The sequence below is a fragment of the Podarcis melisellensis genome (assembly GCF_964234715.1).
Source record: "Podarcis melisellensis genome assembly, chromosome: 1".
Classification (NCBI taxonomy): Eukaryota; Metazoa; Chordata; class Lepidosauria; order Squamata; family Lacertidae; genus Podarcis; species Podarcis melisellensis.
In genome coordinates, this window is record NC_138528.1 from 98,502,285 (window position 1) to 98,514,430 (window position 12,146).

General features: G+C 39.0%; 1 protein-coding gene across 6 annotated transcripts in view; it reads left to right on the forward strand.

The window, feature by feature from the left end:
• The window catches only part of KYNU (kynureninase), a 92,962-nt gene that overhangs the window by 19,447 nt on the left and 61,369 nt on the right, over positions 1–12,146 (forward strand). For 5 of the 6 annotated variants that reach the window (XM_081929499.1, XM_081929498.1, XM_081929496.1 and 2 more), the window contains one exon: positions 6,309–6,391. The exons of the other annotated variant lie outside the window; for it this stretch is intronic. In XM_081929499.1, coding sequence (XP_081785625.1) covers positions 6,309–6,391 — 83 coding nt within the window. The remainder of the gene's footprint in view (positions 1–6,308; positions 6,392–12,146) is intronic. 6 annotated transcript variants of the gene reach the window in all.

A 12,146-nucleotide genomic window follows, 5' to 3' on the forward strand; every position in this document is an offset into this window, starting at 1 on the left:
TTTGAAAATGGGCCTGAATATGGTGATACTCTGTTAAAATCCCTTTCTCATGGAAATACAATGAATATTCAGTGCTTTCCCAATAATATACTGTCCTTTCTGTAAGATATGCTCCATAAATTAGGAAAACAAGAAATGGCTGCAGTAACCTTTAACCAGCTCACATTGGAAGGATCCTCCTCAGCTTACAGCTATTTGCCTAATTGTTTTTTATTTATTTTATAATAAATTTTTATTAAATTTTCTTTTACAAGTTAGTCAACACAACCAAATTCTCAAATTTCCAATTTTGTACTTCCACCAGCTCCTCCATCAATCATCCATATTTTCTATTTGTTACGCATTTTTGATATATTATATTGCCAGTTAATATTATCCTTTCATCTCTCTTTCTTTTTACAATACACCTTTAACATCACAAAGCCTCTTTAAAACCAACTAGCGTTGTCTGTTCATCACATATGTTTTCCAGATAATCCGTAAACTTTCCCCAGTCCTCGATGAACTTGTGATCCTTTTGGTATCTAATTTTCCCAGTCATTTTATCCAATTCTGTGTAGTCCATAAGTTTCATTCTCCACTCTTCAAGAGTCAGTAGTTCTTCTTGTTTCCATTTTTGGGCCATTAATATTCTTGCCGCTGTTACTGCATATTGAAAAAGTTTATAATCACTTCTATTAATCTCTCTTCCTGTTATTCCTAACAAAAAGGCTTCTGGTTTCTTTACAAATGTATATTTAAACATCTTTTCAGCTTGTTATTATATCATTTCCCAGAAACCCTTAACCTTCTTGCATTCCCACCACATATGGAAAAAGCATCTGCCTAATAGTTTTTTAACTGTCCTAGTTCAAGTCTTACCTATTGTCTGTATGTGTGTAGTTGTTGCTACTAGTCTATGTGATTATCTCATGCAATCCTTGTATCTATCTCATAATTGCTGTCCTGATCTGTGCATTTCAGGCTACATACACCATATCTATATCTATATCATCTATATCTATATATCTATATCTATATCTCTAGATAATGTGTATGTCCCAAATAATCATGGGAACTGTAGTTTGTTGAGTGTGCTGGGAACTCTAGCTCTGGTGGGTGAATTGTAGTTCCCACAAATCTTTAGATGTCCTTCGATAGGTAACCTGGTGCCTATTTCAGCAGTATTCAGATTGACCCTTTGCTTGGTCAGTCCTAAATCTGAGACACTAGAATAAAGAATATTGCTTTGTAGCCTCAAACTTTTGAGATGCTTGTAAAATTCACATTCTGAAATCTGAAATTTGTATTTCAAAAAATAAAACAGAGTTGTAATAAGGTCTGTCATAAACTCAGAATTTGGTTCAGTTTCAAAATCTGAAATTGTGGAACTCCAGGCATGCAATATTGCTGTGCTTGCAACTATTTCTTTTTTTTTTCCTTGGCCCCTCATTATTACTAAAATCAGCCACTGAACCCCATTTACTAGTCCCACCAGCATTTTTGTGTCCATGGTAAATTCTTCAAGTGGTTTATTTCAGTTGCCCATATTCACACTCCTCCCAGGAGAAATGGCCCTAGGAAGGTGGTGGAAGATGGAAGGCTGGTGTGAGTAAGCATGGATTGGTGGCCATAATTAAAGTTCAGGAAGGGAGAAACAAGCCCAGAGAGTTAGGGTTGTGTTGGGTTGAGGTTCATAGCAGCCTGAAGAAATCAGTGCTCCTGTCTAAGTTGTGAAGAAAGCTTATATCCAGGAAATATTTTTATCATTCAAGAAAATGGTGTATTTTATCTACTCTTGAAATACTTTTCCTCATGTCCTTAAAGTTTTTCTATTGGTTCAAGCTCATCTTTTGCTCCATCATATTAGATTTAAGACTGATTTGACACAATCTGACTTTGCTGTGTGATAATGCCCATTGATTTCAGTGGGTCTGTTCTGACCATGACATAGATATCACCTACAAGCAGTTCAATCCTACATCTTCCTACCGGGGAATAAGCACAATTGAACACAATTGGACTTCTGAGTAGACATGCCTATGACTGTGTTATAAGAGGGAAAGAATTGTCCTTACCTATTCTCTTGTTAAAACAGGAGAGTTGCAATTAATAATAAAAAGGCAGCTGCTTTTTTAGATAGCTGTGAGGGAAGGAAGGAGGGAATAGGAGCATATGAACTTCAGTTAGCACTTCTCTCTGTTCATTTAGCACAGCTCTGCAGTTTTGCCAGCCATTTTAAGAAAATGCAATCCTGTCAATTTTTCTGTGATTATTGTAGTAGCTCAGGGAAATGGCTGACTTCATTCAAGAAGTTAAAGTTAAATAGCTCTCTTCTCCATTTAAAGGGACCAAGAGAGGTAATATTTCATTTCTCTCACATTAACTTTGCATTTGTTCATTCTCCATGCATCTGTTTGCCTTGGGTACAATGAAAGAATTTTATACTCAAGACTGATGTACTTAAGTGTGGTGATAATAGTTTGAACAAAATTCACTGCAGTCCAAGGCATTTATTTTCAGGGAGCAGAATCAATTCCCCCCTTCTTTCTCAGTTTGTGAAAAGAAGTAAATATGATTCTGTATATCTTATATGTATCTGTGGTCCAATACCTTTCATGAAACAAGGAATACAGTTTCTGCCTTATCTTTGACACTCCTGTAACGAAACAAACCCATCACATCTACAACATGTTTACTATTCAGTGGGGCTTACTGCCCAGTAAACTGTGCACAAGATTGCAGCCTCCCTTGCTTGGGTCTATCTTCACTCTTATTTTTATATACAGAATGAATGCCAATAGTTATAAATAAAAGAGATGATCATTGTGTTTGGTCTAGAAAACTACAGTTACAACAGTGTGGACAAGCAGTGCTCCTTTTTAAATGTTCCAGTCAGCTAGCCAGCCATGTCCTTTTCCATGGTACTCCAATCTATTATTCCTACCACCTGGTTTTACAGCCCCATGCCAATCAGTCAGCTTTCTGAGCATGCTCATTCCTCATTTGGCTGGTTTTTGGTGGGGGTGGGGTGGGGTAGTGTTCTTCTCCCTTAGTAGTTTATTGGTATGTCTGCAAACTTTGGAGTTACTTGAAGCTTGGTAATATATCCCTGCTAATATGTTCATGGTGCTGTTTTGTGTACAAAAGTATCAACATTCACCTCTGAACTTTGGAGATAGAAAGACTGATATTAAGTATGATTGTGTGCTCATACATGCACACTCCGGTCACACCCACACTATACATTTAAAACACATGACTTCCCCCAAAGAACAGAGTTGTTCCATCACAGAGCTACAATTCCCAAGAACCTTCACATTTCCCAGGATTTGTGGGGAAAGCCATTGCTTTAAATGTGTTTTAAATATATAGTGTGGATGGGACTGATTGTAGATAAACATTAGTTTAGATTGTGTAGATAAGACAGTTTCAAAAATATAAACTCAGTCCAAAGCAACGTATTGAGAAAATATTAGAAGTAGATAGCAGTCTGTTATTTCAGAGAAACGAAAGAGAAGAAAATGTCAGAATAAGGCCAGACCAAAATAGAACAGTAAGGGAAGAGCAGCTTATATTTAGAAAAGTCAGTGCCCAAAATCCAGTACAAATGCAAGCCTTTCAGAAGGCTAAAGACTTCTGAAAAATGAATTGGGAACCTTTTGGTCCTATCTGAAGGCAGTGCCAGTCTGTCGTGGCTGAAGGTTGCTATTTCATGGCTACTTACTAGTTTATAGAGCTACTGAAACTGGCAAATTAGGATTTTGCCGTGTTGAGGCAGAGAAGACTGCAAGAAAGCAATAGAGGCAAATGAATGTTATGCAAATTTTTGTTACTTTTAAGAAATGCAGTGACTATAATGTTTTATTATAACATCTATCTTACAGAGATTTCAATTTGTTAATGAGGAGCCTGATGTGACAGTGTTTGAAAGTATTCTGTTAGAAAGGGGTACAACATCATTGTTTTACCCTGTATCTTATAAAACACATAGCTTTTCATCACCAACACTATCCCCAAATTATGTTTAAACTGGTCTTCCGTTGCCAAGATCAGAGCTTGGCTACTATTTATGCTTTGAAGAGAAACAAACCACAAACCCAAGTACAAATGACACACCAAGACATGTAGCATGTTGCTTGTGGCACAGCCAGGAGCAGGGACAAGGTTGGAATTTTGGTGCACTATATATCAGCAAATTGCTTGTTTATATTAATTATGGTTTCATGTAATGTGAAAACCAGTCCTAGGTCATCTATCCTTTTGCTTCATGAAATTAGTTAACATATCATATTGACCATATGCCTTTCAGGTTGGGAGTCGGGAATAAGTGAGGGCTGAGTCTGATATATGGAAAAACTAATTTGATATAGGTGTGTTTTAGGGTGCTATATATTGTAAAATTTCACAGCTGCTTTCAGAACTTTCAATCTATAGTATACCCAGTACTTCAGAATTGAGTACATAGGAAAACTATGACCTATCATCATATGTAAAAAAAGAAGGTAGGAAAATGCAGCACTGAAATCTGTTTAGTCTAGATTAAATATTAATCTATGAGTCACTAAAGAAATACTTCTGCCTATGTGATAATTGAAACTTTTCATTCAAGTGACTCAAGTGAACCTGTTTCTTACTGTCTTTTCTTTATGTTTAATTTAGTTACTTGGGTTTGGATTTATTGTACACAGATCTTTTCCCATTGTAATAATAATCACATTGAAAAATCTGTAATAGCTCATAGGAATGTTACATAAAATATTTAAAATGTGAGATCCTTTCTGTTGGGGAATTGGCAGAGAACGAGGAAGTTTAACCGTGAATCTTGCAAAATGACAGAGCAAATGAGAGGATTCATTTGTGGGCACTTTTCTAAATCCTACTAAGTAACTGAGGACAAAGATGTGTAATATAAAAAGAGGACGCACCATTAATTTTCTAGTACATTATTTAGCCAGGTTTTGCCTCTGAACTGAAAAATTAGCCCGTCGCCCATTTCTGCCAGACCCATTGCACTCTTGTACGCTATCACCATTTCATCTTGCTTCCTGGACAAGCAAGTTACCTGACATAGAAGAGACAGGACTGTTTTGCATTGTAGGCCCCTGGCTGCAGGTTCGCTTTGGCTGCATTCACACATAATGATAACCTAAGCTTCCTGGCTTACTGTAGTTTACTCTGAACTTGGTTTACTGTGACTTTCAACCATTCACAGTTCTATTCCCTAGCTGTTCGCTGAGGGCTGTTGCTATTTTTTGTTTCTCTTATAACAAAGCATGAAGATGGCTCATTAGAATCTGTCCCGTGTCTGTTGACTTTTTTTTGCGTGTCGAGGTCCCCAATACACCCCAAAGGAAAACACAATTGACACTTAATTTTTGTTTAATTTTTTGGGCATAATTTTGGCCACAACTTTATTCAAATACAGCAATGTGAGTGGTTGCTTAGGCATTGGTAGCACTAACTGCCCCCGCACGGGGACAGCTCTGACATTTGCACCCCCCGCAAAGTCAGGAAGGGTAAGTCACCTGGGGAGAGAGACGGGACTGGGAACCATGCCTCACCTCTCCCCAGCATGCTCCCAGGGGCCTGCGTGGCCCTAGCCCCTTGCCAGGGGGTTTCGGACAAAAGCATGGGGGAGACCCTGGGTTCCTTTAACGGTAAAACCCTTCAGCAGCAGCAGCATTTTGGAGGGGCAGGCACAGCCGAATCCTTACCCCTCCACCAGCAGCAGCATTTTGGGGGGCAGGCACAGCCGAATCCATACCCCTCCAGCAACCAATTCCAGACCAATGCCTAACCGCAAACCTTACAAGTTGTGACGATTTGCTACGCGGTAGGCGAAAACCAAGTGGCACACACTAATCAGCCAAATGGCAAAATTCCTACCGGGCCCCTGCCCCAAAGCAGACGACCCCATGACAGGCAATAGCAAGGTCAAGCAAACAGCCTAACATTAGGGAAGGGAGGGTGGGTGATCGAAGCACGCAGCGAAAGAAGACGTCCATTACTGTGTGCCTTGTATTTAACAAATAGGGCTGTCAATCACTAAATGGCAACATCTAATTTTCCCTACTAACAGCCCGCATCTGCCCAGAAACAGCAAGGTGTCTTGGAATCCCCAACCGCAACACGTGCTCTCCGTGATGGAGAACATGCTTTGTCTGTGTGCAATACAAAACTACAGTAGACTGCTTGTTTGCTACAGGTGGATGTGGTGCAATAAAATTATTTATTTTCTCTTCCAGCTCCCCAATGAGTGTTGTATTCTTGATGTTAGGACTATACCAAAGGCATATATATGAATTTTCATTTGTTCTCTCTTTCAGGGGTGTTCACGGTCATTTCACAGGGAAACGACCTTGGGCTTTAGGGGATGAGTGCATTGTGGAACTTGTGGCTGATATTGTGGGTAAGAAAATATATTTTTTGGAAAATATTTCATTCCCCCCCCCTCCCACTGTTTATGTAGCACTAGAAAAGATATCAGACAATGGAACTTTTCTTCCAAAAAAATACAATATTTTTTTTGTTCTGCTCTGAGTGCTTCTCAGTAAGTATGTGAAGTAACTGCATTTTAAAACTTTGTACTGAGAAGATTTAATGCAGACAGTAATATATGAGCAAATGTATATCTTGAAACTAATTGTAGTATGTGGTTCTGGGATCGTCATAAACTATTTGGTCTAATGCATGAAACCAAAGAAAATTTGGCACCCCTACAAATGTCACCATGAATCAGTGATCATTCCTTTTGTTTACAAAGCAATAGCTGCTTGTTACATGATAATGTCTTTAATTGCTGTCAAGGAAGTCAATTTGTTAAAAAAAGAATTAATAGTGCAGAAAATGATGAAAATTAGATTTGATACTACCTGTCAAATTGTCTAAAGAATCTTCAGGGAAGGGTGAGGACTTGGGATAGAAATGAAGTAAACAGTGGAGGTGTGAATAGTGGTGCCACTCCTCTGCAATTATGCCTCAAGCAGCAGTCACTAGATGACTGTAACACTTGAACAACCATTTCCCCCAAAGCGGTCACAAAAGCAATGGATGCAATACCCAGGGTAAGGGTTGGCATTGCTTATTCTCAAACATAATTATTTTACTGTGAGTGATATGAAAATAAATTATCCTCTCAATAACAGTACTACCTTGAAGGAAACATGCCAGCATACAGATCAAATCTGAGGTGTATATTTACTGTGCAAAAATTGATTATACAGAAATAGACACTATTGCGAGTAGCCAGAGTGCCCTTCAAATGTTGTTGGGAGTCCAGCTCCCATCAGCCTTAAGCAGAATAGCCAGTGGTGAAGGATATTGGGAGATGTCCAAAAACATCAGGAGGGCCCCATGTTAAGTACTCCTGCCTTATCTAATATCTCTATTAGTTACACCCCCAACAGCACATATGCTTGTGTGGGCCTCTCTATTAATGAAATACTACATAACAATTAATAGAATCAAATAGTTGGAAGGGACCCTGAATGGCATCTAGTCAAATGCAGGAACTTCTATTAAAACATCCATGTCTTGGAAAGTTTACCTTCCTTCATGTAACTTTATGCATTTGATGAAGTGGATTGTGGTCCATGAAAGCATAAAACATAATAAAATTGGGAGCCTTTAAGGTATCACAAGACTGCTTGTTCATTATTCTAATTGAAGTTCTTCATCACATCTGTGAGTATTTCCATAGAGGCACTGCAGTGCTGCCTCTGGTCTCATATCTTGTGTGTGGCCTTGGCTGTCCTTCTCTTGTGCTTCTGTTGCAGGGCTGCTGTAAGATGTGAAGGTGAATACACTAGAGGGGGTGGATATAGAATTCAGTGGCTGGCTGCAAAATCTGGTTTTTCTGCCTCCGTTTGGACTTCTTGCTTCAGCTAGAGAGTCAGAGCTTACCTAACGTCTGTGGCAATGCATGCCACACACAATTAATTCTCTGCTGCAGGGTTGCCATTCTGTCTTTAGCAAAATCTTCAGTAAGGCCACGGTCCACAGTGTCCTTTTTAAAAACAAATGGGGTCCAGAAAATAGCAATGCAAACCAAGAGGAAGGGAAGCTAGAGACACAGAACAACATAGCAACAAACAAAGCAATTACTGGCTGTGAATGTAACATGAGAAAATTTAATGTAAAATCTGCTAGACAGCCAATAAATCTGTTTTACACTTTCTTGTTCACCTTGGTCAGAAAAAAAAAGAATCTTGTTATTTTTAGATCTGGGACCCACATATGCAGTCAAATATAACAACATTTTCTCAAGGAAAACAAGAAGAGTTTTTTTAAAAAAGATTTTTTAAGCTTTGCTCTTTCAACTATGCCTTCAGCATTCAGACACTTTTTTAAAGTTTGGAAGTTATTTTGCCTTTAAATACAAGTGGAGTTTTAAAACTAATAGGAACATACTCTATTTGCTGTCACACAGCTTATGTCTGCTCAGTGAGGCCCTTCTGCCCATTATCCACCAGCTAAGTTTTCCGTACCCAAAACAGTAGACCTGTATGCAGAAGCCTATTTGTATTCTCTTTGTTGGGGAACCATGTTTTAAGCTCTCTATAAAAGAAACTATGAATAAAGATCTTCACATCCTTAACCTGTTTAGTTTTGCTTTGGGCAGTATTTCATAGGTCTGTTGCACACCAGGGACTATTAAGTTTGCTATCATGTTAGTGCTATCATGATCTCTCCCTCCTTGCTTGTACAGATAATCCCACCACACCCCTCAGTGGCTGTACAACTGAATTTCAAAGTGTGGCTTGGCATTCACCTTACAAGTATTAGCATTATTTTATTGTGGGCAAATTTCACTTTATTGATTTTGCCACGTTAGTGAGTTGCCCCCCTCTCCAATAATGAGAAAGGAAAACAAATTAACTTTTCAAGAATTCCAAATTATGGTCCCCTTATGTTGACAATCTCAACTGGTTAATGACTACATCATTTGCCTTTAGGTAAAAAGAAAAAAATGCAAAAAGGATAAAATACAAAATAAACCACTATTAAAATATTGTCCACCCAGCATAGTATTTAAGATGGGTATGCATTCTTTCCTGTAACAATGGATGCAGTTACATGGAGGAAAAGAAGGGATTTGTGTTCCTGTGGTAGGCTTGACAAGAGAAAATAAACTGAATTTTTAAGTTAGTTTTTTTATGCTTAGCATTTTATGGAGGAGGAAGAACCGCTGGAGCTTGTTCTATCTGTAGAACAAAAAGTGAGTGTTGTCTTGTGGGATTTATTCAGGAATACAATAAAGGCAGTAAATGGTTTTTCCTTTGGGCCATTTAAAGGTTTATGTCTCTATAACACCTTGCTTATTAAATGAGCATACCTTTTTCTTGTTAAATGAAGACTCCAATAGTAAATATGTTGTGAAATGCAGAGTCAAGGTCACCAGAGACCCAAACTTTCTCCACCCCTTCTTCCATTCATTCCCATATTAAGCAAAAGAACAGGAAAATAAAAATTTGTTCTTTTTTCCCACAGCATGTTATTAATATATTGCAACCTTGGCAGTATCACCTTCTGATGGAACAAGATTAACTGCATTGCTTCTTCTTATGCTTGTGCTGAGAGAGAATGTATACTGGGCTGTTTTGCTTTAACTTTGAATTATAAGGATTATTTGAAATACCCAAACTGGCTTGTCTTTTCTTTTTTTGAAGTCTTGTCTTCTTTCTTTTTTCCAATTCATCCAGCCATTTCTCCCTTTATTTTCCACACAAATTTCAGGCAAGGGCTTGGTTCATGTTGCACTAATGCAACTGCTGTACTTTCCAAAGTTACAGTGGCGCATCACAAGTCATGCTTTTTTCCATTACAGAAAAGATTTATCAGGAAGGACATATGGGGGTTTATGCTGTCCAGGATATGTGGTGCTGAGTAATGAGTTGGAGAGAGCAAACTTCATTTTGTCTACTGGATACTTGTCTTTGAATATTGTAATAGATTAATTGGATCACAGAAGCATCATTTCCGAAATGCAGTGCAGGCTATGAAGGATAACGATTTTCCTAGGGCACAGATAAGGCTTGTTTTGTGGGCACCAAAATCCAATAAAGAAAAGCTTTTAATAAATATATCATTTACAAGAGTCTAAGACTTACATGACAAATGTGGTGTCATATTCAATATAGGATATTGGCATGCATCTAAAGGTGAACTTCAGATTAACCGTTTATTTTTGGTCTGTGCTTTGAACAGCAAGTGAACTAACAGTAGTTATATTTATATTCTGGAAATATTTTGGAAGTGGATCAGTCAGGTTGTAAAAGCACCAGGATTTGGGGCTTACGTTTCAGTACCCTATCCATAGAGTGGGGTCCCTAAGAGGGTTGCATGGCATCTTGTACGCTTCCTTCTGGCAACTCCTCCAGCCATGATGGTGCCAAAAGGATTGCTCTGCTTTCCTTTGGGGCCACATCAGCAAGGCTGAGAGGAGGGTCTTGTTGTCTGCGCAGCCCAGGACCCCCATACATATTGCCCTGCCTTGCTCCCCAGAGAGGCCATTTTGGTGTTGCTAATGCAACAAAAACAACACAGCAGGCAGCAGTTATGAATCAATGGTTTTTGCAGCCACAGCAGGCACTGTGATTCTCCAGCGATTTGACTTCACCCCTGGAGGCACATTCCATTGTCTCTTGAGACAGACAGTTGACGACAAGTGTACATCTAGGACCATTACTTTCATAGGCAGAATCCGGCTCAGCCCACTGATGAGCCAAGTTGGAGCTCCCCCCTCGAGTGGAAGAAGCCCTAAACGCCTGCCTCACACCTACCTTGCGTCTGCCACCCATCCTGCTGTCTTTGCCAGCAGCGGAAAAACTGCACCACAAGCTGCACCTTTTATTGGTGAGATCTCACCAAAATCCTGCGAGATCTCACAGAGCGCATGAGATCTCATGAGACTTCAGCAAGCTCTTGCCACACAATGCAGGTAGCAGAGGCGTGGGAGGGGTAGATGTGGGGTGTGCACAGCAAAACAGGACGCACCACCCCTGGGCAGAATTGTATAGACTTGCAGGATCTCTCTTGGAATAGAAAAGGCAGCAGAGAATGCAGATTGCAGTTATCTCTGTGTGTCTGCACACATGACCAAAATCTACAATAAAAATAATGGCATTTAGCAGTAAATGTTTCTCACTTATGGAGCGTATGTGCTCTTGTTCTGCATACAGTTCAATATATTCACATATTGCATGTCTGATACATGCAAAATCCAGAAGAGAGGTGTAGTGCAGCAGTGTGGACTACTATTGGTTTTTTATACCTGGGAATTTTTCTTTTTCTTTAAGAGTAAAACTCTGGACAATGTACTATACATTTGTGTAAATTTGATTGGGTCGATTTAAGAAAATGGAGCTACATATTATGCTCACCACATGCAAGCATCATGGCTGTCCCTGTTTAGAAATTGCAGAGCTCAATCCTCCTCCTCAGCAGAGAAAGCTGAAGCAAATCCCAGGGAAACACGCAGAGAAGGAGAACCTGAGAACCTGTTGTCCTGGTTTTGTTGTTGTTGTTGTCAATCTCCATCCATTTTTCTCCTTTGTGATTGTTCTCCTGGTTATCTCCCTTGCAACTGCTAGAAAAATGAGCAACTAAGAACTATTGATAGAGAAAAAAGATGACAAAAAACAATCCAGCCAATAACACCTTCCTCTTTATGACTTAACAAACCACATCAGAGTTAAAAGCTTCTTATAATGCTTGCATATTTTTCTGGTTCATGTTATTTTCATCTAAACCCTGGGGATGGTTTTTTTCTTTGTGTTCTTCCATTCGTAACGTGAATTTATTCATCCTTTTCTCTCACCGTATTGACTAACAGGAGTCAGAGAGCACCTTATTGTTTCTGGTGAATTGGAAAAATCCATTTGTTGTGCTTCTGATTCCCATTAAATTTCATTTATTTTATTAATTGCCATAAAGCTCAGAATCCATGACCAAAATGCAATAGTTTAACCAGGTTCCCATCTTTGCACCAGTTGTCTTACGCACCACTGTTATGTCTACTGTAATGAAGGTCTGAATAATTGTTAGGCAAGTCTCTTTATTTTTATTAAGGGCACATTTTAGCTTGGCATTACAATGGCCACTTTAAAAATAGATGATTGCCCCTAAGACAATTTAGGCCTTTATATTGGAGATATATTTAATGG